This window comes from Cricetulus griseus, chromosome 4, assembly GCF_003668045.3.
Source record: "Cricetulus griseus strain 17A/GY chromosome 4, alternate assembly CriGri-PICRH-1.0, whole genome shotgun sequence".
Lineage (NCBI taxonomy): Eukaryota > Metazoa > Chordata > Mammalia > Rodentia > Cricetidae > Cricetulus > Cricetulus griseus.
In genome coordinates, this window is record NC_048597.1 from 214,919,063 (window position 1) to 214,944,587 (window position 25,525).

General features: G+C 44.2%; 1 protein-coding gene across 2 annotated transcripts in view; it reads right to left on the reverse strand.

Annotated features, from left to right (window-relative positions):
- The window catches only part of Rad54l2 (RAD54 like 2), a 99,874-nt gene that overhangs the window by 6,688 nt on the left and 67,661 nt on the right, over positions 1-25,525 (reverse strand). For both annotated transcript variants that reach the window (XM_035443923.1, XM_027414416.1), the window contains exons 10-21: positions 23,377-23,719; positions 22,467-22,644; positions 20,786-21,037; positions 20,447-20,565; positions 13,062-13,180; positions 9,922-10,021; positions 8,765-8,970; positions 8,229-8,401; positions 7,131-7,327; positions 4,826-5,025; positions 3,056-3,145; positions 1,101-1,193 (exon numbers count right to left, since the gene is read on the reverse strand). In XM_035443923.1, coding sequence (XP_035299814.1) covers positions 1,101-1,193; positions 3,056-3,145; positions 4,826-5,025; positions 7,131-7,327; positions 8,229-8,401; positions 8,765-8,970; positions 9,922-10,021; positions 13,062-13,180; positions 20,447-20,565; positions 20,786-21,037; positions 22,467-22,644; positions 23,377-23,719 — 2,070 coding nt within the window. The remainder of the gene's footprint in view (positions 1-1,100; positions 1,194-3,055; positions 3,146-4,825; positions 5,026-7,130; positions 7,328-8,228; positions 8,402-8,764; positions 8,971-9,921; positions 10,022-13,061; positions 13,181-20,446; positions 20,566-20,785; positions 21,038-22,466; positions 22,645-23,376; positions 23,720-25,525) is intronic.

Genomic DNA, 25,525 nt, shown 5'->3' on the forward strand with positions numbered 1-25,525 from the left:
GTTTAAGACAGAACAAAATCTAGCTATAAGAAACAATTTGGAAAACTTAGAAATCTGGATAAAAGTTGGTTATTATGTAAGATTATGGAATTATTGTTAATTTTTCTTTTAGTATGATTATGATGTTGTAGCTAGGATGTGAATGTCCTTAATCTCTCTGTCTCTCTGTCTCTCTCTCTCTCTGTGTGTGTGTGTGTGTGTGTGGTGTGTGTGTGTGTGTCTGTGTGTGTGTGTGTGTGTGTGTGTGTGTGTTTTCAGCTTACAAATAATTCACATAATAGAAAGGCAAGGGAAAACAGAAGATTAATGGGAAATTAACCCTTGGGTCTAGGTGCAGGAAATACAGACACTCAATACTTCCCTTCTTCCATCCCACAAGTGAAGGCTAGGACAGAGAAACCAGGAGCAGTCTATATCTCATTATCTCAGTGGTTGGATAATACATGAAAACGACTTCTATTGAGGAGAAATTGGCAAAAGTCCTTAACATTGTTCATGTGCCACGGATACACCCTTGATCGAAAATTCTACTTCTAAGAGTGTGTCCCTTAACTAAACCCACAAGCCAGTACTAATAACCTAAATGCAAATCAACAGTAAACTTTCACCGAGGCATGACTAAAACAAAGGACAGGAAATGAGCTATCTCTGATGAGTGAAAAAAAGGAATAAAGTATAATATATTAGCATTTGTTTTTAAAATGCAAAGAAAAACTATGCATTAAGCTGGGTGTTGGTGGCACACGCCTTTAATCCCAGCATTTGGGAGGCAGAGGCAGGTGGATCTCTGTGAGTTCAAGACCAGCCTGGTCTACAAGAGCTAGTTCCAGGACAGCCTCCAAATCGCAGAGAAACCCTGTCTCGAAAAACAAACAAACAAACAAATAAAACTATGCATTTAAAATACACACAGTCGCATTTGTATGTACACACACAACCCCATGTAGGGAATATCTTTAAAACAACAAAGCAGAGCAGAACCTCCAGGGAGGACTAAGGAGGATTGGGAAGTGGAAAGAAAAACTTATATTTCATCACCTATCCCCTTCTTGTGTTCTAAATTGTTGTGTAGATCAATAGAAAGAAAAAGGCCACTACACCTGAGGCAGCCATCCGACCATCTTCAGGGGCCTTTGGTTTGCCAGTCGCCCGGACAGCAAAGATCCGTCCATCACTGGTGCGGATGTATGTCCCTAAGAGATATGAGACAGACTATCATCAACCTGCATGAAATATAGCCAGCCCGGAGAAACTCCAGGCACCACTGGCTGGAAATGCCTACAACATTACATCTCAACCCCATCCCACAAGACCCCTGCAATAAGAACAGGATAACTAATGACTCATCTATTCTGTAAATATTGATTGCTAACCTATCATATACCAGGCAGTTTTAACACTTGAATACTTAAGACAGAAAGGGGCTTGTCTCATGGACCTTAACCTCTAGGTAATTACTTCACAAAGTACCAAAACAATGGAAGAAGTAAACAGGTCCTGTGAAAAACAAGCTCTGTGCTCTTAGGCACTCTGGCCCAGATCTTCTTCTTGGTCTGGAAAATGGACCCTTTTGCTTCAGTATCCTCTATTGCTTAGTTGGGTTAATTCAAGACCTGTAGTCTATTCCTAAAAGGCGCTAAGCTACCTTGTTCTTCTCCAGTTCCAGGAAATCTGATACCCTTTTCTGGTCTCAATGGCACCAGGCACACATGTGGTGTACAAACATAAATGCAGGCAAAGCACCCACACAAATAAGATAAAATTTTTTAAAAATTAAAACAAAAATCTTGTTATTACATTTCTTTATTGTGTGTATGCAGGTGTGTGCCAGGGTGGAAGGCAGTTGCGTCTTCCATCATGTGGACCCAGGCTTGGTGACGAGTGCTTTTATCTGCTGACTTACCTCACTGGTTTTCCATCTCTCTCTTAACCTGGATTATCGTTTCTTATCAAATAGTCATAAAATTTGAATTTCCTACAATTTCCATGTCACAAAATATTATTCTTGATTTTTCCCTGGCAGTGGTGGTGCACGTCTTTATCCCAGCACTCGAGAGTTCAAGGCCAGCCTGGTCTACAGAGTGAGTTCCAGGACAGCCAAAGCTACAAAGAGAATCCCTGTCTCAAAGTAAAATATACCACAGATTTCAGGTATAGTACTAGATACAGGCTGGACTTATCACACACAGCTTAGCCCACCAATCTCTGCTCCAAGGAGAGCAGTTAAATCAAGCTGTGTACAGTCATCTGTGTCTGTGCACTCACTCTCACAGGGGATGGAACTCACTGACAGGCTATGCGGGCTGGGTGAGGGGACGAAACCGCCACAGGCCTCAAATGAAGACACTATGGAAACAAGCTGTTGTTTGTATCCTGACACTATTAAGCCCATGTTTTTCATTTCAGTGACATCACCTTCTGTAAGAACACTAGAAACATATTAGGCTATTATTATTTGGTTTGTTTGTTTGGTTGGTTGGTTTGGTTTGGTTTGGTTTTTTGACACAGGGTCTTACTACATATCTCTGTCTGTCCTTGAATTTACTACATAGACCAGGCTGGCCTTGATCTCACAACCAAGTACTGGGACTAAAAGCGTGCATTACCTGGCATCATATTGGGCTTTTTAAAGTCACCGCACCAAAAATTCTGTTGTGCAACCCATGTGCACTAATTCATGTACAGTATACATTTCCTAACTTGGGACCACGACCCTGGCTCAATGAAATTGTATATAAATGACAGCACACATGTTTGCTTATAGCCCACTCCACAACTGTTTCCCTCTGTTTTGGTCTCTTTATAGCTACGCATATTCATCCCAAGATTTTCCATAAAAACAAAAGATACAGAAAAATGGGAACCCCAATTTCCTTCTTTTAAGCCACTGACAGATATCCTCGAAATTCAATGTCAGCTCATAGAAAAGCATTCTCATCTTTCCCCTAACTATGAAGCTCTTATGAGATAATTCCTATGCCCTCTCTAGCTTAAACCGCATTTATTCTGACTCTCAGTTTGGCACTCAGACAAAGACACTTGGCTAGGCTCTCACCTTTCGTCCCACGGATGATATGGATGCTCTCACCAGCATTGATTCTTGCCTGAACATCTGTGGAGCTGTTGAGTCCAGGAATAACAATATCTAATGAGAAACAGACCTTGCATTTAGATCACACGGGGCTTGAAGAAAAGAAGGAAACAGTCTCACATCCATCCCAGGTCCTAACTAGTGTCCCACAGCCTGTCTGTAGAGCTAAAATCAGAGAAGGTTGAACAAGCAGAACCTTTTTACAACTGTCTCAAAGAATACTATGAAAATCAAAACTGCTTAGAAATCTGTTCATCCTTCTAATCAATTTCCTTTGTTTTAATTAAAAATTCATAGGGTTTTTAGTTTAGAAAAGTGTGAATAGCCACTTCTACTTTTCTCCACTCTGAGCTATTTGTGTGTATTTGTTCCACACCATTTTGGGCTCCAAAAAATGCTCTCTTCTTCCTTGCTGCTGTCACCTCACAACTGGAAAAGAGTACTTTCAAGATTAAGTTGAGAAATAAGATTAACAGGGGCTTTGTTCAGTTTATTTCACATTAGTTAATAAATGTCACATATTGCTTTCATTCTCAGAAAAGTCAAGATGTTTTCATCAAAATGTGTATAACATGGATATTTACAAATAACAAGTGGGGCTGGAGAGATGGCTCAGTGGCTAAGAGCACTGGCTGCTCTTCCAGAGGTCCTGAGTTCGATTCCCAGCAACCACATGGTGGCTCACAACCATCTGTAATGAGATCTGTTTCCCTCTTCTGACTTGCAGGCAGCACACTGTATGCATAATAAATAAACCTTTGAAAAAAAAAATAAATAACAAGTGAAGAGGAAAAGCATGAAATGCTTTCCTCCCCAGCTACTCTGAATCTCAGGGCTTGGCTGAAGCACCCACCTCACTCCATTGCTCCGTGGCCCACCATGCCCAATCTATAGCAAACTGACACAAAAAAGAAGTATCCCAATGGTTCAGGTCTCCTAACTCTGGAGGCTGTTCCTTTGGTACCCAGCTGACCCTGCATTTAGGCATATCTCTGAAAACCTTTGAAGCCCAAACTAATATTCCAGTAACATTTCCAGAATCCCTGTAGTATTCAGAGAATTCCACTCACCACCATTCTAAAACAATAAAGCAACAACAACAAAAACCCAAGCCATATATTATATTAAAATCTTTCACCAGCATGCAAATTCTTCAAGATCGGGGAACCTTCATTTTTATCTATAGTGTCAAATATGGAAAGGTCTATACAAAAGGTGTTTAATGAACACTTTCTGGATGAAGGATGAACAACAAGTTACAAAAGGCAACACTGGGTCACTGAGATGGCTTAGTGAATAAAAGTGTTTTGTTGTCAAACCTGACAACCTGGGTTTGATCCCTAGGGCACACAAGAGCACTGTGGGTCATGAACACAAAATAAATGGTTATGAGCACCTGCTGCTATTGCAGAGGACCCAGATTTGGTTCCTAGCACTCGCACAGCAGCTCATAATTGTAATCTCAGTTCCAGGGAATCCAACATACTCTTCTGACATCTGCAGGCACCAGGTACATATGGGGTACATTTATAAACATGCAGGCAAAAGACCCATACACATAAACAAATCTTTAAGATTAAAAAGGGGGGGAGGAAGGGCTGATTTAAAGAGATAGAGATAGATAGATAGATAGATAGATAGATAGATAGATAGACAGACAGACAGACAGACAGACAGACAGACAGACAGACAGGCAGAGAGACATCCGCAGAACAGAAAGTAGGAATTCCCAACCTGTCGTGGTGACCACTTTCTGCACAAGGACTCCTGCCCGCTGCAAGTAGTTGATGGGGAAGTTCATGGATGGATTTGTGCTGGAGGCAGAGCTTACACTGCCACCGAGTGGGACGTGCCGGGGCATCATGGGAATGGGGGTGGACTGTACAGGACGAACACTGGCCACAGGCTTTTCATCACCCTTCAGTGTTGGCTGCCTGCAGAAGAAACACAAGTACATTTACAGAGTTGGACAGAATAGCCACTGAGCTACTACAGATGCCACTGCCCTGCACCCTTAGCTACTGCTGAGAGAAGGAAGCTTTGGAAGAATATGCAGAGTCTAGCCAATTCTAAAGAAGCCTAGAGGCATGACTGAAATACCACAGCCAAGAAAGAAGGTCATTTCCAGAGATAAGCAGTCAGATATTAGTGGAGTAATGCCTTTCAGGGATGGAAGGTGCCATCTGCTTCTCTAGAAAGCAGACCATCTACATCAGGAACTAGCTCCAAAGGGAAGATTAGATGATACACAATATAAAAAGGAAGGCAAGCTCTCGATACAATGTCAACTGAAATCCCGAAGGGCAGCATTTATGCTGACTCACCTTTGTGAGCTCAGGTGACCATCAGGGATCATCTATCCCAACTTCAGGCATCGTTACTCACTCTCCGATTCTCTCGCACACACCTTGAACCTCAGTAAATTATACAGACGCCCCTTCTCTACTCCAAATTACTTTTCATGATGCTCCTCCTGGCTCAGTCTCCACAGTGTCTCTCTAGTTATGACCACCATACAAAAACAACAGCACCCAAAGCCCCCGAACAAAGCCAGACTTCTACATGATAGTACTACGACCAGAGAGAGACCTGGCTGGGTATCTCTCTCTCTCTCTCTCTCTCTCTCTCTCTCTCTCTCTCTTTCTCTCTCTCTCTCTCTCTCTTTTGGTTTTTCGAGACAGGGTTTCTCTGTGGCTTTGGAGGCTGTCCTGGAACTAGCTCTTGTAGACCAGGCTGGTCTTGAACTCACAGAGATCTACCTGCTTCTGCCTCCCGAGTGCACCACCACCGCCCGGCTTGGGCATCTCTTTCTAACAAAATACCACCCATGGCCAGTGGAGCGTCCTTCCTGGTTCAACTTTCAACTCGATGGTGTTACGAGGCAAAGTGTAACTCCTGATTTGGGATCGCGTTCTCTCTCCCTACCTGTCTGTATGCTCATCATTCCCCACCCCAACCCCTGTGTCTCTTTTTCCTCCCACCACCACCACTTATGTGCTGCTGGCTGGCCTCAAACTCACTAAGGATAATCTTAAATTTCTCCTCCTGCCTCTACATCCCGAGTGCCGGGATTACTGGCACGCACCACCACATTTGCTTTTCTGATACATCTGCAAAGAAGCTTTCTTTTGCTAAGCTTTTAGAAATTCATTACACTTGTTGGCATTTCCTACCTCAAGACGTTTGACCACCCTGTGCCTTTTCCTACACTTGATTTGGAATGGCTCTATTGATTCTTTTTTTTTTTTTTTTTTTTTTTTTTAATTTTGAGACAGGGTTTCTCTGTATTGTTTTTGGAGGCTGTCCTGGAACTAGTTCTTGTAGACCAGGCTGGCCTCAAGCTCACAGAGATCCACCTGCCTCTCTCTGCCTCCCCGAGTGCTGAGATTAAAGGCGTGCACCACCAATGCCCAGCTCTATTAATTCTTTGTACATAAATGTACTCTGCCAGGCATGTGTGAATGCTTTGTACATAGTCAATTTTCAATAAATAAGGAAAAAATTATTATTATTGCGCATGCATGTATTTGATGTGTATATGTGGGTGCATGGTTGCCAAGGCATGTGTGTGGAAGTCAGAGGACAGCTCTACATAGAGTCAGTTTTCTCCTTCCACTTAAATGTAGGATCCAGGAATTGAACTCAGGTCCTCAGGCGTGCATACAGAGTACTCTCTCACCAACCCTAGCTATCAATAAGCTTCCTGAGGTCTGTATCGTGGTCTTGATGCATGAGGAAGATGCCCTCTTGGGTTGATATATACATTACCATGTGACTTAAAGCTTGCCCTGTAAAACAATTGTTTTATACTATCCTATCAGAAGGACTCTGCTGAGTGGCAAAATGAGCAGCTCATTTCTCCAGCCATTTCAGAACACTTGTGCTGCTGAGCTGCTTTGACGCCTGTCTCTAGAGCAGGACCTTCTTTTCCTAGCAGCCAAAGAGTAGGCTGTACATTCTGCCTTTGGTTAAACAAGAACTGAATGAAAGGAATTTGGGTCTAAAGTCCAGCCAGACTCTCTCCCTTCAAGTAACACACCAGTTCCTCTGACTGAAGGCAGGGATGCTGGTCAGGCTCTGGTCACTGGCAGGGTAATACTGCGCATACGATGGGCGAGTGTAGGGTACTGATGTGCGCTTGTCCTCCTCGTAGCTTTTCTTTGCTGCTTTCTTCTCAGCTTTGGTCAGCTTGTGATCCTTTCGGTTGAGGAGCAATGACTCATGCTCAAAAGGCTCCTGGAGACATAGGACATTAGGATTTAATTGCCAGTCTTTGTGCAAACACAACTGATGTACAGTGAGCCTTATTTTTGAATCAAGAAGAGGTTGGTTTTCTCCAACACTGGCAAAAAATCTGTTATAGGCAAGCAGGTTCTGTTAAGAGTGCAATTCATGGGCTGGTGAGCAGTACCCTGGTGACCCAAGCTCAATCCCCAGAATATACATACAGGGAGAAAGAGACTTGACTCTGCAAAGTTGTTCTCTTTTACCTCCACACGCATGCCGTGCTGGATACACAAGCTCACACATATGTAAACACACACACACACATACACATACACATGCTGTTTGCAAAAATTTAAAAAGGGCTGGAGAGATGACTTTGTGGTTAAGAGTTAACAGCACCTACTACTCTTGCAGAAGACCTAAGTTCAGTTTCCAGCATCTATGTTGGACAGCTCACAGCTTCCTGTAACTCCAGGTCCAGGGGGATCCAACACCTCTGTGCTGCACAGGACCTGCACTCACATACGTGCACATACCCACAAAGACACACACATGCAAACAACTAAAAGTAACAATAAATCTTAAAAATAAGTAGTAGAGTTCACAACTCTAACCTAGTATCAGTTTCTACCAAAAGAATGGAGAGTGTAGAGAATTCAGCTGCATTCAGAACTTTTTCCTCCTCCTTTCTGTTAGGGAGACTCAGAGTGGTCAGTCAGATTATTGGACATGGCTGACTAAGCTCAACACACCAAAGACTAGACGAGTGGTGGAGGTAGGTGGGGTCAGCCAAAGAATCACTTCACCCCCAGTTGTGTGCATGAAATACCACTTCAGAAAGAAGTCAGCTTGCCAAACAAGTCTTCACCGCCACACCAAAGAAAGGACTTCCTACATATCAGGTACTTACCTTGGTGATGAGGTGAGGGTATTTCAGACAGGCAAGCTGCAAGACTGACTCCTTGATCCCCTTTATATCCAAAGATGTTTGGGGAGCTGGCTCCTTCTCAACAAAGTGAAGCAGGTTTTCCACTTCCTTCCGGGTGAAGTTCAGCATTGGGTTGAGATCATCCACCACCCGGTCTAGAGGAAAGAGATAAGAACAAAGCCAACACACGTCAAAGGAGACCGAAAACACAACCACACAGGTCAGCGGGGAGAAAGCGGCTTAACTGACAATAAGGAAAAGTCGACATACAAAAGTCAAAGGACAGGCCGAGGGTCCTGGTAAAAGGGAAACATCATAGAAAACTAACTCTTCTTATTAAACTTACTTTCCACAACGAGGCCAGTTTCCTTAATGATCAACACGGGAGGATCTTCTGCCATTCTAATGATAGCCTTTGAATCATGCCCCAGGCCTCCCCGCGTGTCACACCCTGGATTCCGTACAGGACAGCAGTTGGTAGAGAAGTAGACCTGAAACAGCCTGGAAAAATGGCCTACCTGACATGCCCTGCTTGGAAATCTGCCGATCATAGATCTTCTTTTCAAGAGTATAATCAGCCACAAGGCGATAGATGTGACAGGGCTTTTTCTGGCCATAACGGTATACTCGACATACTGCCTGGGCATCATGGCAAGGGTTCCAGGAAGCATCAAATACCACCACTCGGTTGGCACCAATCAGATTCACACCCAAGCATCCAGCCCTTGAAGACATAAACCAACAACCATAAAACCCTTACTCTTAAAGATGGTTTTCTAGTTAGCTTTGCTCTGTGACTCCTACCCCAACATCACTGTCTTAAGTAAACTCAAGAATTTTGTTCTCCTAATAAACACTATGATTGCTCCTCAAGTGTGCCCTGAAGTCCAATACAACAGTGTCTATAGCTCTCCATCCCTCTGTGATGGGGAAAGCCTTACATAGTAGCTCCAGAGTGCTATCCCTTAGAGAGTAGAAACATCTGTACATAAAGTGTTTCCAGTGTTTGTACTTTCATACCTAAGGCAGGTAACAGACTCATATCTACTGGAAGCAGTGCAAAAGCCTATGATTCCAATATATGGGCGGTATAGGCAGGAAGATCGGGAGCCAAAGACCAGCATGGACTACATGAGACCTTATTTCAAACAAACCAATGGAAAAGAACCCATATGCTATTGAACACTGTTGGTAGAAAGCAACAGAGCCTCTAAAGTACTTGTCATGAAACAGAAAACAACAGCCTTTTACAGTTACACTACACTTTAGATTTATTTTTCGTTTTGGTTTGCTGTTCTGCCTTGAGGCAAGACTCACTGATAGAACTCAGCTAGCCTTAAACTCAAAATCCTCCTGCCTTCTGATTGCTAAGACTGAGCACTTTTCACCTTTTAAAGCATTTTTACTTACACTAATATCACATTACCTAATGTAATAAAGCACTCCTGAGAGAAAATCTAACTATGACAATTATTAGTGAAGGTCTCAAAAGAACTTTATGACATTACGATGGCTACCTTCATAACAACTTTCCCTGGGATTCTCTTTCTGACCTCAAAAAAAAAAAAAAAAAAATTACAAACCTGAGCGGACCTCTTCCCTGATTTAGATGGGCCTATGAAGTACCTGGCTAGGTGGCAAATTGCAGGAACACCCCATTACAGCCTCTACTCACCTTGTAGAAAGAAGGAACAGCCAGGTGGTGAGGTTGCTGGGATCATTGAACTGATTAATGAGCCGCTCTCTCTCAAAGGCAGGGGTGCTACCATCTAGCCCTAGGAAGAAAGAAAAACAAACAAAAAAAGAATTGATGAGGGCAGAGAAACTCAGCAAAGTCACTGAACAATGTTTGGGTTTTCAAAAAATATTTTAATTGCATATATGTTTCTAGGTCTGTGTGTAGGTATATACATATGAATTAGGTGCCTACAGAGGAGGCCACAGACATCAGATTCCCTAGGAGCTGGAGCTATAGGTATTTGTGACCTGCTTAACATGGATGCTAGGATCTGAATTCTGGTCCTCTGCAAGAGCAAGCAGTATGAGCTCTTAATCATTGAGCCATCTCTCCAACCCTGCAAAATGTTTTTAAAACAAAACAAAATAAAACATCTACCCACTGGACAGACCATGGGTCTATGATGAAGCCTAGCCATCAGCACTATGAAAGTATACTCAAGTAACTCTCACATATAACACAAAATTATAAAATAGGCCGGGGGGTGGTGGTACATGCCTTTAATCCCAGCACTGGGAGGCAGTAGATGGATCTCTGTGTTTGAGGCCAGTCTTGTCTACACAGAGAAATCCTGTGTCAAAAACAAACAAAACCCAAAACAACAATAACAAGAAACCTATAAAAAACATTTTTCTCCTCTAGTGAATTCTAAGACTAGGGTTTCCAGACTTTAAGAGTGCGGAAGACTCACCTATGGAACTTAGAAAAGACTGACTCAAGATGATCACTCAGCTTTATTTGGGACTCTTAGTGAGTGCAGGAACACCAAGGATTTTGTGTTTTAATATGAACAGTGTTCTTCCACCACCCCTCTTCCTTGAGAGGGTTTTGTTCTTTTTAAACAGTGTCTCTATATATAGTCCAGGCTAGCTTTCACCTCACAATCATCTTACCTCAGCCTCTAAATGCTGGATTTATAGGTATATGCTCCAGGCCCAGCAAGACACTGTTTTTTTTGTTTGTTTGTTTGTTTGCTTTGTTTTGTTCTTTTGTTTGTTTGTTTGTTTGTTTTAAGCTCTTGATGTTAAGAACTTGCCATTAAAAAGAAAAGAAGAAGATGAAGAAGCTGGAGGAGGAGGAGAAAAAGAACACCCAAAAGGGTCAGGTGTGGTGATGCACAACTTGAATCCCAGCACTCAGGAAGCAGAGGCAGAAAGATCCCTAAGAGTTAGAGGCCAGACTGGTCTACTTGGTCAGTCTCAGGCCAACCATGGTTACATAATGAGACTCTGTCTTAAGAAAGAAAGAAAGAAAGAAAGAAAGAAAGAAAGAAAGAAAGAAAGAAAGAAAGAAAGAAAAAAGAAAAAAGAAAAAAGACTTGAAGCACTGTCATTCATTAAGAACAAAGACAACCAGGTGGTGGTGGTGCACGCCTTTAGTCCCAGCACTCGGGAGACAGAGGCAGGTGGATCTCTGTGAGTTTGAGACCAGCCTGGTCTACATAGCGAGTTCCAGGACAGGCTCCAAAGCCACAGAGAAAACCTGTCTCAAAAAACAAGCAAACAAACAAAAACAAAACAAAACAAAAAACAGACAAAAGTTCACAAGTGGAAGAAATGGTTACCTTCACTTATGAAGCAGCGTAAGTAAGAGAGGAGGTGAATTGGTGAGGACAATTGAGGGTATGAGACACCAGAGGGGAGCTCATTGCTGCTGTCATAGGAAGCAGATATTTTAGTTGCCTGGCATTAGTGTTTTCAATCAGGACCCCAACTTACTTTCCAACCTGAGTTTTGTAACACAGAAGCACAGCTCGCCACTGTCTCATTGAACAATCCTATAGAAAACACGAGCTCCGAACCTCCATTCTCTAAACTATAATTTTTCTTTCTTTCCTTTTTTTTTTTGTTTTTGTTTTTGTTTTGTTTTGTTTTGTTTTTGAGACAGGGTTTCTCTGTATAGCTTTGGAGCGTATCCTGGCACTTGCTCTGGAGACCAGACTGGCTTCGAACTCACAGAGATCCGCCTGCCTCTGCCTCCAGAGTGCTGGGATTAAAGGCGTGCATCACCAACACCCGGCTCTAAACTATTTCTTTAGGCCAGTGGTTCTCAAAGGGTTATTTCTCCACTCTACTACCCCCATAGAACAATCTCGCAATGACTGCAGGCATTTTTAATTCTCAAAATTGAAGATGGTACTGACATCAAGTTAGGAAAAAATACAGATATTAATGAATATCCTACAACACATAGGTTAGATACTTATACTTAAAGTCTAGGTCAAATGTCTACAGGGAAGGGTCAATATTTCTCAGCTTTTATTTTTTTTATTACCACTCATTTTTAGATACCTTTCTCAATTACACCATATCTTCCATAAAATATTAATATTATTGATAGAATGTATACATGGTTATGTGTACCTATAAATTATACATCTGAAAATAGAGATTCTTTCCCCCACAACATACACACTCCCAAACTTTTCATCCCCTTAGGGGTACTTAGCTCCCTCACAGAGAAAATATGATTTAGGTTTACACTCACTCTGACTTGGATGGATCACTACACCACAGTGGTTCAATTCTTCCTTCTAAGCCTCCTCCTCCAGCTGCGCGTGCGTGCTCGCACATGCACGTACGCACACATGCACGCGTGTGTACACACACACACACACACACACACACACACACACACACACACACATACACACAGTGACTCCACCCTCTTTAGAACCCAGTTTTAAGCCGGGCATGGTCACATATGTCTTTAATCCTAGCACTTGAGCCATCTAAGAACCAGTAGTGGTTCTTTCTTAAAAGCTACCTTTCAGTAACTCCCTATTTCTTGGCTAATCCCTTATTTCTATACACTTGAAGAAGACTGGAGTTGGAGAAGAGGGAGAGGGGGAGGGGGAGAGGGAGGGGGAGGAAGAGGGAGGGGGAGGGGGAGGGGGAGAGGGAGGGGAGGGGGAGGGGGGAGGGGGAGGGGGAGGGAGGGGGGGAGGAAGAGGGAAGATGGAGAGGGAGAGGGAGAGGGAGGGGGAGAGGGAGGGAGAGGGGGAGAGAGGGAGAGGGGGAGAGAGAGAGAGAATGGATCATGCCCAGGCTCCAGGAACAATGCAGCAATAAACTCACGGAAGTAGCTGACATTTCGGACCCACTTCTGTGCTCCTTGGCCCTCGGCACCAGGCAGACAGGGCACATCTCGTTTCCCTAGGAATTCCTCGATGAGAGCCAAGGTGGAAAGACTCTGGCTGAAAGGGAAGAAGTAATTCAGATGGCTCCCACACCCCAAGTAACCTTGCTCTTACATCCATGTACAACCTTCTAAATGGAATTCCCATAACCTAATCCCTGTAAGACAGAACTCCACCAAGAACAACCAAGGCTATTCTCCCTAACTCAGAATGAGAGTCGTTATCCATATACTTATCACCACCAACCCATAAAAACAAAACAAAACAGAAAACCAACCAACCAATCAAACGAACAAAACAAAAGACCCACTATTTCTCTGATTTCTTAATATCTCCATTGAAAATTCTGGGGTTTAACTCAATGCTCAGTAGTATTTGGTGGTGCAACCCAACACTACATTAGGTACAGATGAGTCTAACTGTGGGCCACAGGCAATCTTAAGCATCTTACTATGAAGATGGATCCATTTGACTGTTTTCAAAAGTCAGAGAGCTGGGTTCTTGAAAGGCAGTATGCAAAAATCAGAGAACAAGTTTGACTCACTACCAACCGTCACAGATGAAAGCTCTCAAACTAATGCTTCCAAACCAGTCTTTGGGGCACAGTGTGGCCAGAGCAATCCACTTCATGCCTTTCTCCTTGTATATAGTCTTGATGAGACTCAAATCCTCAGCCAAACCTAGAGTGTGACTATGGCGCAAACCATGCCACTTACTTGGCCTTATATGCAAAACCTTATTTAAAAAGGAGGCCAGGGGAGCAGGATAGAAGGATCAGCAAATGTGCTCCATAAAGGGCAAACATTTTCAGTTCTGTAGACACATAGAATCTTTTTGTTTGTTTACCCTTTGTTTTGTTTGAAACAGGGTTTCTATACATAGCCCTGGTTGTCCTGGAATTCACAGAGATCCACCTGCCTTTGTCACCCAGGTGCTGGGATTACTGAAAGACCCCGCCCCTTGGCTCTCTCTTTCTCAAGTTTGCCTCCTCCTCCGGTCGGCGGCTGGTGGGGCGCGCGCGGCGGATGCCTCGCCTCCTGCGCTTCCTCGACCCCCACCCCCGCCGGCCTCCACGTCCCCGCCGCCGCACGCCCGGCCACCGGCTCCCTCCCAAGCCTTCACCCCGGCGGGGCCCGCGCCCCAGGCCGCCCGCCTGGCACCGCGCCCCGGGGCTGGGGCCGAGCGAGGAGCCCGAGAGGTGGCCAGAGGCAGGCCGGCCCGGGGCCCCGCCCCCGCGCCCCTGCCCGATGGGGAACGCTACGTCCCAAGGTCTGCCATCTGGACTCGGAGGAAGACGAGATAGAACCAAGGCCGTTTCGCCTGATTACCAGACCTTGGGAGAATGCTGATTTGAAATAACTCTGTACCTCATTAAATTGTCCAATAGAATCCCTGTAACTATGCTTTTCGCTTCTGCACTGCGCTTTTGCTATATAAGGACCTCTCTCCCTTGACTCGGGGCGCTTGGCCTCACAGAAGCTAAGTCGCCCCGGGTACCCGTGTATCCAATAAAACCTCTTGCGGTTTTGCATCCAAGTCCATGGTCTCGCGGATTCCTGGGTGCGGGTCTCCTTCTACGAAAGTACCCCTTCTGGGGTCTTTCATTTGGGGGCTCAGTCCGGGATCGAGACCCGCCCAGGGACCACCGACCCACGTTTGGGAGGTAAGCGTTGTGCGGATCCGCTGTCTTGTCTCGTCTTGCCTGTCTGTCTGAATCCGTCTTATGAACTGAGCTTGCGTCTGTAGTACACAGCTGCGTACATTTGTATTTGGCGGCTCCGAGGAGGAACTGACGGGTTCGGACTCCCGACCGCGGCTCCAGGAGACGTCCTGGTAGCGATTGAGGCCTTAGTGGGCTCACCTTTGTACTTTTGTTTTTGAGCTGAGAGCTCACCTTTGTACTTTTGTTTTTGAGCTGAGATCTATGACTGGACATCTTCCCAGTCTCTTTGGAGAAGGCCCTGGGCTTGAGGGATTTGCAATCTTTACTGGGGACTCCTTCTTCGACCCCCTCTCAAATCTTACTTTCGACTCTCTGTCGAAACCGCGCTGCGAAAGCCTGTTCTGTGTTGTTTGGTCTTTGTTTTGTAGTTGATGTGCATAAACGCAAATGGATTACTCTTTGTTCCTCAGAATGGCTAGCCTTTGACGTGGGCTGGCAGCGGGATGGTACCTTTAACCCCCAAACTATATTTCAAGTAAAAGAGAAGACACCTGAGGTACTCCCCCCCGGGAGAATTGACTGAGGAGCCCCCGCCACCTCGGCGGAGGCGGCCCTGGCTCCCCCACATGACCCTTCACCAATGGCTCACCGACTAAGAGGTCATAGGGAACATGGCTACAAGGCCACCATCTGCTACCCATCTTTCTGTGCTCCACACACATGGTATGCAGGGGGGGGGGGCACAGGAGTCTTTTTCCCACCCCTGGATTGGCCAAGGGTCTGGGGTTACCAGCAGCACCCCTACCCCAGGTCTCTCTGCCTTGAGCACATGGAGCTCGAGAATATAAACTTATCTGGCCTGATCCGGACATCTAAATAGCCTTAAAGTTATTAAGAACTATAAAAAGACTTTAATAAAATTTTTATGTTGACTGAGAAATGAAAAAAAATATAAGAAACTTAAATAATAAAGAGGGAAAGGAAAAAAGAAAACTTGTCTAAAAATGTCTAAGAGAGTCAGAGAAATGAACTAAAAGGTTATAGAAAGTTAAAGCAAGTCATAGCAGAGAAGATTGTTACAGAAAGTTATAGAGGGTTAAAGCAAGTCGTAAAAGGTCAGAGGAAAGTTGTTAAAAGTCAGAAAAAAAGGTTATAAGTCAAAGAAAAATATAAACTGGGCTATGGTTTCTCATGTCTACAAATAATAATTTTTTTAAAAAATAATAATATAAGCTAAAATTTTAACCATATTAAGCTAATTCTGTTTTAAAAAGTCCTGTTTATTTCTCAAGTAAATTATATATACTTGTTTTAAAATGTTCTGTTTCCCGGTAGCCAGCACATGGCAAAATGGTCACATGACTTGACTGGTCGCCATTTTGCTAAAGTTAAAAAAAGAATACTTAAACCGCCATCTTGACTAAAGGTGACCGCATGGAAATTAGAGGTACCATCTTAGAAACAAGTTTTTCAATTAAGATTTAAAATGTTAATGCTTCTATATATTACAGAAAGACCTTAAGGGAATTTAAATTTCTTTTTAAAACCAGTTTTTTTTTAATGTTTGTTTTTATTAATGTTTGTACTTAAAGAGCTTCAATTTAGAATTATTTTTGAGCAAAGCCTGACAATGTAAAGTTTTTGTTTTATGAAAGATGCTGATCTATTATAAGATATTACAGTTTATGTTTTAGAAATAAGTTTAGGATGTTGATAACACACACCTTTAAGCTCAGGATGTAGGTAGCACACGCCTTAAGTTTAGAACATTGGTGACACACGCCTTTAATCCCACCACTCGGGAGTAAGAGGCAGATGGATCTTTATGAGTTCAAGGCCTACCTGGTCCGGCAGATCAAATTCCAGGACAGGCTCCAAAGTCACAGAAAAACCCTGCCTCAGAAAGAAGTTAAGCTACTGTTTAAGGAATATAAGGTAGCTCTATGCAGTTTTAAGTTCAGCTGTGCTGTTTCAAACATCTTACTAAGTTAAAACCAGTTACAGTCAGACTAAAAATTATTTACAGAAATAAGACCTTACCTAGCCACCTGTATACTTAATGTGTGCTTAAGGCAAGTAATTAAAACAGACAAACAGACCTCTAATGCTTCAGAGATCTTCAGAATATGGCATTTAAATTGTTATCTTTAAAGTTTATAATGTCAGACAGATTGCCAGATCCTGACAGTGACCCAAAGTCTCCAAGGAAGATTACGAGGCACCTCAGTTCCCGCACCTGGACCAGTGAGCGAGATGCTCAGATGTGAAACCTGCCGCCTGCCAGAACCTGGCCGAGACTGTGGACAAAGCTGCTGGACACTGGAAAATTGATTGTACCCCTTTGCCTAGACAAAACAAGGTCAGTCTTTTCCATGTCCCTCTTCCACAGAGAGAAAAAAAAAAAAAACCTCTCACAATATAGGCCTGGCGAAGATTGCTGTTCTTTGAGACAGCTGCCTCCAACTGTAATGGAGAAACTTGGGTATGGCTAACTGTATATAGACTGGCTTCTGTCACTTTTTAGTAGATTCGGACAAAACATACCCTTCTCAGATCTCTGAAATATTACTGGTTGTCAGCTTGACAGCATCAGGCAGTCAGATCCACTATGGACTAGTAAATATGTTAGCTGATAAGATAATGACTATATACTGTTCAGGCATGAGCTCAAAATTTTTAAGTTTATTTTGGTTGTCATCTAAGTACAAACTTAAAGGGCTTTTCATTAGGCCAAAGGCACCTCTGTCCAATCCATACCTGGCTCTCTGGACAGAAGAAAAATGTACATGCTTATAGCCCAAATCTATAGTTTTTGCTAGGACTCAAAGTTATAAATATGTTCCTGCTGTTTGAACAGATATCCAGATATCTGCTTTTTCTGCACTGTGGGCTTCAGTAAATAAGTTTTAACCTCTGTTCCTAGTTTAAATATGTCTTAAACAGGTTTCTGCTTCTGACAGACATCTGAGTATTAGTTGCTGACTACAGGCTGTTCTAAGTAGACTGCGAGCCCTGGACTTGCTGTGGATGTGAACCAGTCCAGCTGATGTGGGCACCCCCTGTCTCTGCAACAGTGTCTGCTAACCAGAAGCCCCTGATGGATTCCCCATTGCCTAAATTCCTTTTTGCTTTTGACTAGCATTTCAACCTTCTGGGGTCCCTAACTTCGTCCCAAAGTCAGCAGGAAGCAGTTTGGAAAAGAAATTTCGCCGTCCATTTTCCTTGGTTTAAATGCTAAGTCAAAAGGAACTCCCTTGCATGGGGATGCGAAACAACAGGGGATGCTTACTGGAAGCCTTCATCCTCATGGGACAAGATTCAGGTAACCAGAGGATGGCAAAAGGGCTCCACCGGTACCACCTCTATGCCTCTCCTTATTTCCTTTACGGATGAGGATAAGAAAGCAACAGAATAGCAGAAGGGATATGCTTGGGGCCTTCGCTGGTACCTGTCGGGACCAGATTGGGGGGGGGGGCATCTTTAAAATTAGACTCAAAGTAAAAACTACCACCAACCTGAGTATGTTTACAGCGTACTAGGAAAATCAACCCGATATAAGAGGGAGCCAATGTCCTTAACCGTGGCCCTATTATTAGGAGGAGTAACAATGGGGGGCATAGCAGCCGGCATAGGGACCGGTACAGTTGCCTTACAAGGAATTAATCATTTTAAACTTCTACAACAAGCCATGCACACAGATATCCAGGTCCTAGAAGAGTCAGTCAGTGCACTCGAGAAATCCTTAACATCACTCTCTGAGGTAGTCCTGCAGAACAGACGAGGGCTAGATTTATTATTTTTACAGGAAGGGGGGCTATGTGCTGCCCTCAAGGAAGAATGCTGCTTTTATGCAGACCACACAGAAATAGTTAGAGACAGCATGGCCAAACTTAGAGAAAGACTTAACCAGAGGCAACAGCTATTTGAGTCTCAACAGGGATGGTTCGAAGGATGGTTCGCTAAGTCTCCCTGGTTCACTACTCTTATATCCACTCTCATGGGACCTCTGATTATTCTATTTTTAATCCTTATGCTTGGTCCCTGCATTCTGAACAAGATGATTCAATTCATCAGAGAACGACTATCTGCCATACAGACCTTAGTCTTAACTCAACAATACCACCAGCTAAAGCAAATAGATCCAGAATATCTAGAGACCTCTGAATGAAAGATTCCATTCGGTTACAAGAGAAATGGGGGAATGAAAGACCCCGCCCCTTAGCTCTCTCTTTCTCAAGTTTGCCTCCTCCGCCTCCTCCTCCGGTCGGCGGCAGATGGGGCGCGCGCGGCGGATGCCTCGCCTCCTGCGCTTCCTCGACCCCCACCCCCGCCGGCCTCCACGTCCCCCGCCGCCGCACGCCCGGCCACCGGCTCCCTCCCAAGCCTTCACCCCGGGGGCCCGCGCCCCCGGGCGCCCGCCTGGCACCGCGCCCCGGGGCTGGGGCCGAGCGAGGAGCCCGAGAGGTGGCCAGAGGCAGGCCGGCCCGGGGCCCCGCCCCCGCGCCCCTGCCCGATGGGGAACGCTACGTCCCAAGGTCTGCCATCTGGACTCGGAGGAAGACGAGATAGAACCAAGGCCGTTTCGCCTGATTACCAGACCTTGGGAGAATGCTGATTTGAAATAACTCTGTACCTCATTAAATTGTCCAATAGAATCCCTGTAACTATGCTTTTCGCTTCTGCACTGCGCTTTTGCTATATAAGGACCTCTCTCCCTTGACTCGGGGCGCTTGGCCTCACAGAAGCTAAGTCGCCCCGGGTACCCGTGTATCCAATAAAACCTCTTGCGGTTTTGCATCCAAGTCCATGGTCTCGCGGATTCCTGGGTGCGGGTCTCCTTCTACGAAAGTACCCCTTCTGGGGTCTTTCATTACAAGCCACCACACTCAACTAACCAAATACACTCTTTATTCTTTGTATTTCTTTTTATAAGACTAAAATGTAAAAACTAGTTGGGCTTGGTTTTCTCACCTTCATGGGAGGCTGAAGCAAGAGGAACACAAATTTAAAGCTGGCCTAGGTTCTAGAGAGTAAATTCAAGACCAACCCAGGGAACTTAGTAACACTCTGTCTCAAAATTTTGAAAAGTAATGCCAGAGGTGTTGGCACACACCTATAATCCCACCACTCAGCAAGGAATTAGGCATTCAAACCAGCCTGGTTTTTTGAGTCTTGTCTCAAAAACCTAAAGAGAACTGACAAGACAATTCAGCACATCCAGGCACTTGCTGCCAAGTCTAATCTCAATGCTAGAGTGCTTACCTGGTATGAAAGAGGTCCTAGGCTCAACTCCCAGCACCATAAACTTAAAGTAAAATAAAAATCCTAAACACAAATAAATAAACAAAGCAAATACACAAGTAAACATTAAAAAAATAAGTTAAAAACTAGTCAGGCTTGGTATGGGCTACAGTATGAAGGACTACAGTATCTACAATAGGATCTCCAATGTAACACTTGGTCTTAAATACTTTGGGTGGAGGGTCGGGGGAGACCTGGGTTGGGTGTTGGGATGCAAGAAAGCCCTACCTCCAAGTGCTTGGTTACAGAGCACTGGAAAAGGCAAGGTGCAAGTATGAAGTTAGATGGTCTCACTTCATAGGTGCTGCATTCATCCTTCCTTCAGACACCAAGCCTCAACTGAGAATTTCTCTTCTTACCTAAACACAAGGATCTTGTCCCCAAGTTTCACACTTTCTTCAATCAGGTGGAAAAGAAGTACCATCTTGGGAGAGTTTTCCAAGACTCCAGTCTGGTAATTAGTCAGGAGATCCTTGGCCTGCAAAAGAAAAGATTGGAGCAGGTCCAAGGTTGGATAGGTAGAAATAAAATGACCTCCTCTTAGGTAGTGGCCCGCTGAGTAGCTGGGCACCTTTACTGCTCTTTTCACAGGCCTGGCAGTGCGGTGGACTGTGTGCACCCTGTTCTTTCCCTAGGTTGGTCATCACCATCCCTCCTCAGAAGCAGTTTATGGCTACTGAAGGCTCTGATTGACTCACCCATTCATACGTAACGATGTTATTGCCTCGTTCCTGGAAAGGGTTAAAGCCAACTCCCTGTAGGAACTTGCTATTGGTTGCTTCTCCCATTGAGGAAGCCAAGGTGCTATCTTCTCCCTTGACTTTTGTGCCCTGTGGTGGGCAACGGGAACTGGTCCCTGCTGAGCCAAGCTCTTCCACATCTAGGTCCTGCTCATTGGCTAGGTTTTCCTTCTGAAGGGCTTCATACAGAACATCAGGGTGGTTCCAGATCTAAAGTTAAACAAAGGAAGAGTACAGACCAGAGAACATTCCAAGGGTGTCCTGAGGAGTATGGAAACACGCTCAAACAAACAGCTGCTACAGCTCACATTGCATACCCAGAATTAATATATCCCCCAATCCTTCATAGTCAAAGAGTGTGCAATTTCACTTATGGCTCTGATGGCCATGACATATTAATGGGAAAAGCCAGTGTGTTTGGTGTATAATCAGAAAGTCTGTGCCACAAGTATTTCATTCTTAACTCAAACAGGGAAAGAATGTTTTGTTTTCATTGTATGGCTACATTCAGCTACTATACAAAACAAAATCCCTCCCTATGTAAAAAAGACGTCTGGCTGATAGATGACGAATCTTATGTGATTCAGGGACAATCCCTAGGAAAAGCTAAGAATTCCTGGCAAAGGGGAAAGAAGGAAGGACGCCATAATCTGGAGCACTATGATAGGAGCATTTTGCTTTTGTTTCTGTGCTCTGATCAGGACAGTGGCTACAAAAACACTATTCTGAAAGACATGTATCGTGGTACTTGCTTATAATCCACACACTAGGAAGGCTGAGGCAATAGGATTGCCAAGAGTTTAAGGCCAATCAAGACAACATGACAAGACCCTGTTTCAAAAGACAAAAAAGAGATATTTTGAAATTCCACCCATTGCCAGGTATGATGGCACACACCAGTAGTAGGAGGAGGAGGCAGGAGGATCTGAATTCTAAGACAACCTGGACTAAAACATGACTGAAGAAAAATAACCTGACCCCAGAGATATATCTTCAGCAGACTTACTAAAGGGGAATCAGGAACAATATCCAACATCTGCCAAGAACAGAACTAGAGATACTAAGTCAAAGAAACAGGATCAGGAGCCCCTGCTCCTGATGAGAACGATCCATTAAATACACATCAGTCAGAAGGTACTTTGTATAGCTTCTTTTATGTTCTGTTTTTTGGAGGCAGTGTCTCCCAGTGTAGCTCAAGTTATCCCAATTCACTATGTTCTTGCCTCAACCTCCTGACTGTTAGCATTATAGGCTTATGCCACCAGCTCCAGGCTCCATCACACAGCGATAAAACAAAAAACAAAAACAAAAAACCTGCATCCCACAACAGTCATCCATCACCCTTTTTTTTCCCAAGAGAAAAAGTCAGTAAGCAAGGATGGTTTCTGGAGTTGAGCACAGCAAACAATGCAGCAGCTGTATTCCCAAAGCAAGCACTGAGCATACTGCATGAGCAACCCCAAGAAGTTTTGTAGCATACAATCAGCATGTCTCACTTGGAGTCCCCAAAGAATACTCCAGTGTCCTGAACTGAGGTGGCCTTTCTCACTTTATTCTTCCTTTACCAAGGATTCCCACTACGAGTGGCAACTGTGTGCACCCTTAGTTCTGACCCATCTTCCCTGAGGCTCTCACTCACCTTACAGCACACACAGAAAGCCTTCAGAGGGTTCAATCCCAACCAGCCACTGCTACCACAGTCCCGGAAACGGTCCATGAATTGTGTGTACAAATCTCGCTGGATCTGAGAAAGCCGCACCAGGATCACATTCTCTTCTTTGGCAGGGAGGTGAATCTTCAACACAGTATGGCCTCTCCTACAGAGGCACAGAGATCAGAAATGGCCTATAGGAAGCACAGCCAGGAACTGTGGCCAGGATGGGTCAGTATATGATGAAAACAAGGCCTTGCACTCCTGCCACACCATCTTCTAGAAATCTCTCAACATGCAATGCATCCTTGTGTTAGATCAGGGTGGTTCAGACAAAGTAACCTGTCCCAAGTTATGACTAACCAGGTAACTAATGCCAGAGGAACTCTAGGTTCATGCCCCAATTCAGGGATGCCTCTCTGACCTTTTCCCACATCTGTCATCCTACCAGGATGAAATGACCTGTTTTAGGCTAGCCTACACTACATCAACTGGGATGTTGAACCTGGCAAAGCAATATCCTAGAGTCATATTTATTCTTTTATCAAACTCAGCAAAATGCTGGCTCAATCTTATTATTTTTTTAAACAAGTTAGAACAGTTGTTTTTGTTTTTTGCAACTTTAAATAATACTGGCTTGAGCTTGCTATGGTGGCCTCAAACTCAGCTACCTCACGCTCCTGACTGCTAAGACATGTACCACCACATTCAACAAAGACAACTTGTGAATGAAGTGCTTCTAGGCCAAACTTCCAGAGAATATTACAGCCATCATCTGCTCGTTATCCGGGTTTATTGCTGCTCCACTAGGAAGAGCCCTCCAGTGATGACATTTCCCCTTCATAATAGCTTTGGCATGACATCTATCCCGCTAAGGATTCAGAAAACAAGGCCTCACCTCTGCACAAAGCCCTCCAGGAGGCTGTGCAAAACATGGCTCCGGTAGCGCATGAGGCGGACATCCTGAGGTGTGCTGTCAATACACTGCCCGTTTAGGATAGGGCGTTCAAACATGTTGCTGAACTCCTGACGAGTACCAAGGAAATCTGGGCGCACAAAGTCCACCATGCACCAGTACTCAATGAGGTTGTTCTGTAGAGGGTACCCAGTCAGCACGACCCGCCGACGAGAACGTATGTTCTTCAGAGCCTGTGAGGTGCTGGCTTGGCAATTTTTGATGCGGTGTCCCTCATCACAGATCACCACATCGGGACCAGGGCGGCATAAGGCCTTCTCAAACTCTAAGGAGGGAAGAGGATCCGGAGTCAGAGGGTGAGAGGGCCTGCTCTTAGTCAATAATATGACAGGTAGGGGAGAACCCTGGAAGAGACAGAAGAAATGAAGGAAGCAGGGAAGCAAGAGTCAGCCCCCGTTGGTAAAAGGGCACCAGCCAGACAAGCTCTACGTGTTTAGTGTGGTGCTAACCTGGCCACCGACTCTGGCATTTGTATCTTCTTATCCCCATTCTTTTCCTTATTTTCCTTATTCACTTTAAATTTTTCTTTTTCAAGCCAAAAGTAAAAATTACTTACAATCCTAGGACTTAAGTCAACCGGAGAACTGAGAGGGGGGTCATCACAAATTGTAAGCCTAGCATTAAAAATATGTCTGCCATTCAGCATTTTGGATCCTTCTGAAGGCTGAATGATAGGAGCTTTAAGGACAAGAATTATTCACCAGTCACTGCTAAATGGCATATTCACCCCAGCTACCATAGAAGCAAACCTAGAACAGACATAATCTCACAGAATGAAACCTTTTTTTCTCAGTGGACAAAGGCTCCTTAAAAAATAGAATGGATACCCATAGCTCAGTACATCTCTCATCCTCAGCAGAGAAGTTTCTCCTTAGAAAGGGCAATTAACATGGAGACTCACAATGGGACAACATGCAGAGAATAAGAAACTGTAGTGTGCTCATTTATAAATAAAATGTACATATCACATGCACACACTCATGCACACGCCAGGGATCTTCGTGGAAGAGAGGGCAGAAAGGCTGGAAGATGCAGAGGTGGTAGGTAACTTCAAAGAATTAGTGTTTTAGTTATCATGCTAGCGTGCATGCACAAAACCTGAGCAAATGCAAGCCAGGTAAAAATCCCAACATGGAGGAGGAAAGGTGGGCAGGAATCCCAACACTAACTGAGGGGCAATTGGTATTCAGTAGCTGCTGGGAGAGGCAGAGTCAGTTTTCTTTATCATATCACCCCTAGAGGGTTGACCACACCTACTCCCAAGGGCAACAAAAATTGATTTTGAGTTGCTGGGATAGAAAACTCAAAAGTTGGGTGGACAGGGAGGTAAGAGTGGAGAGGGCAGGTCTGGGAGGAGTTGGAGGAGGGTGAATATGATATGATCAAAACAGATTGAATGAAATTCCTCTTAAGTTTTAATTTTATTAGACGTATTCATTTTATTTTATTAATGTGCGAGTGTTTGTACGTGTGCCTGTCTCTGTACTATGTGCATACTTGGTGGTTGTAGAGGTCAGAAGAGGGCATCTGATCCCCTGGAACTGGAGTTAAAGATGGGTGTTCTTAACCACTGGAACATCTCTACAGCCCCAAATATTATTACTGCAACTGCTGCTACTATTATTTCAAAGGTAGACTAGAACTACAAGCAGCAACAGAGATTATTTCTTTTTAAAAATTCACAAATATTATTCCTCTTCTGTCTTTATATTAGCTTTAGAGGATTTTTTTGTTTCTTTTGTTTGTTTTGATACAGGTTCTCACTATGTAGCTCTGGCTAGCCTGGAATTCACTATGTAGAAAGGATGGCCTCAAATTCACAGAGCTCTGCCTGCCTCTGCCTCTCAGGTGCTGGGATTTAAAGACGCACACCATCATGCCTCGCCCTTATATGAATAATAAGTATAAGCCATTTATGTTTTCTTAGTACTTTCTTATAATATCTCTATGAAGTGGTAATGGCGGTCGTGACTTTCTCAACTGTCTTGTGAGTCAAACAGAGACACAAAGACAGGGGAGAGTCCTCGGAGCCCAGGTGTGGCTTGCAGAAAATGCAGAGCGTTCTGAAAGG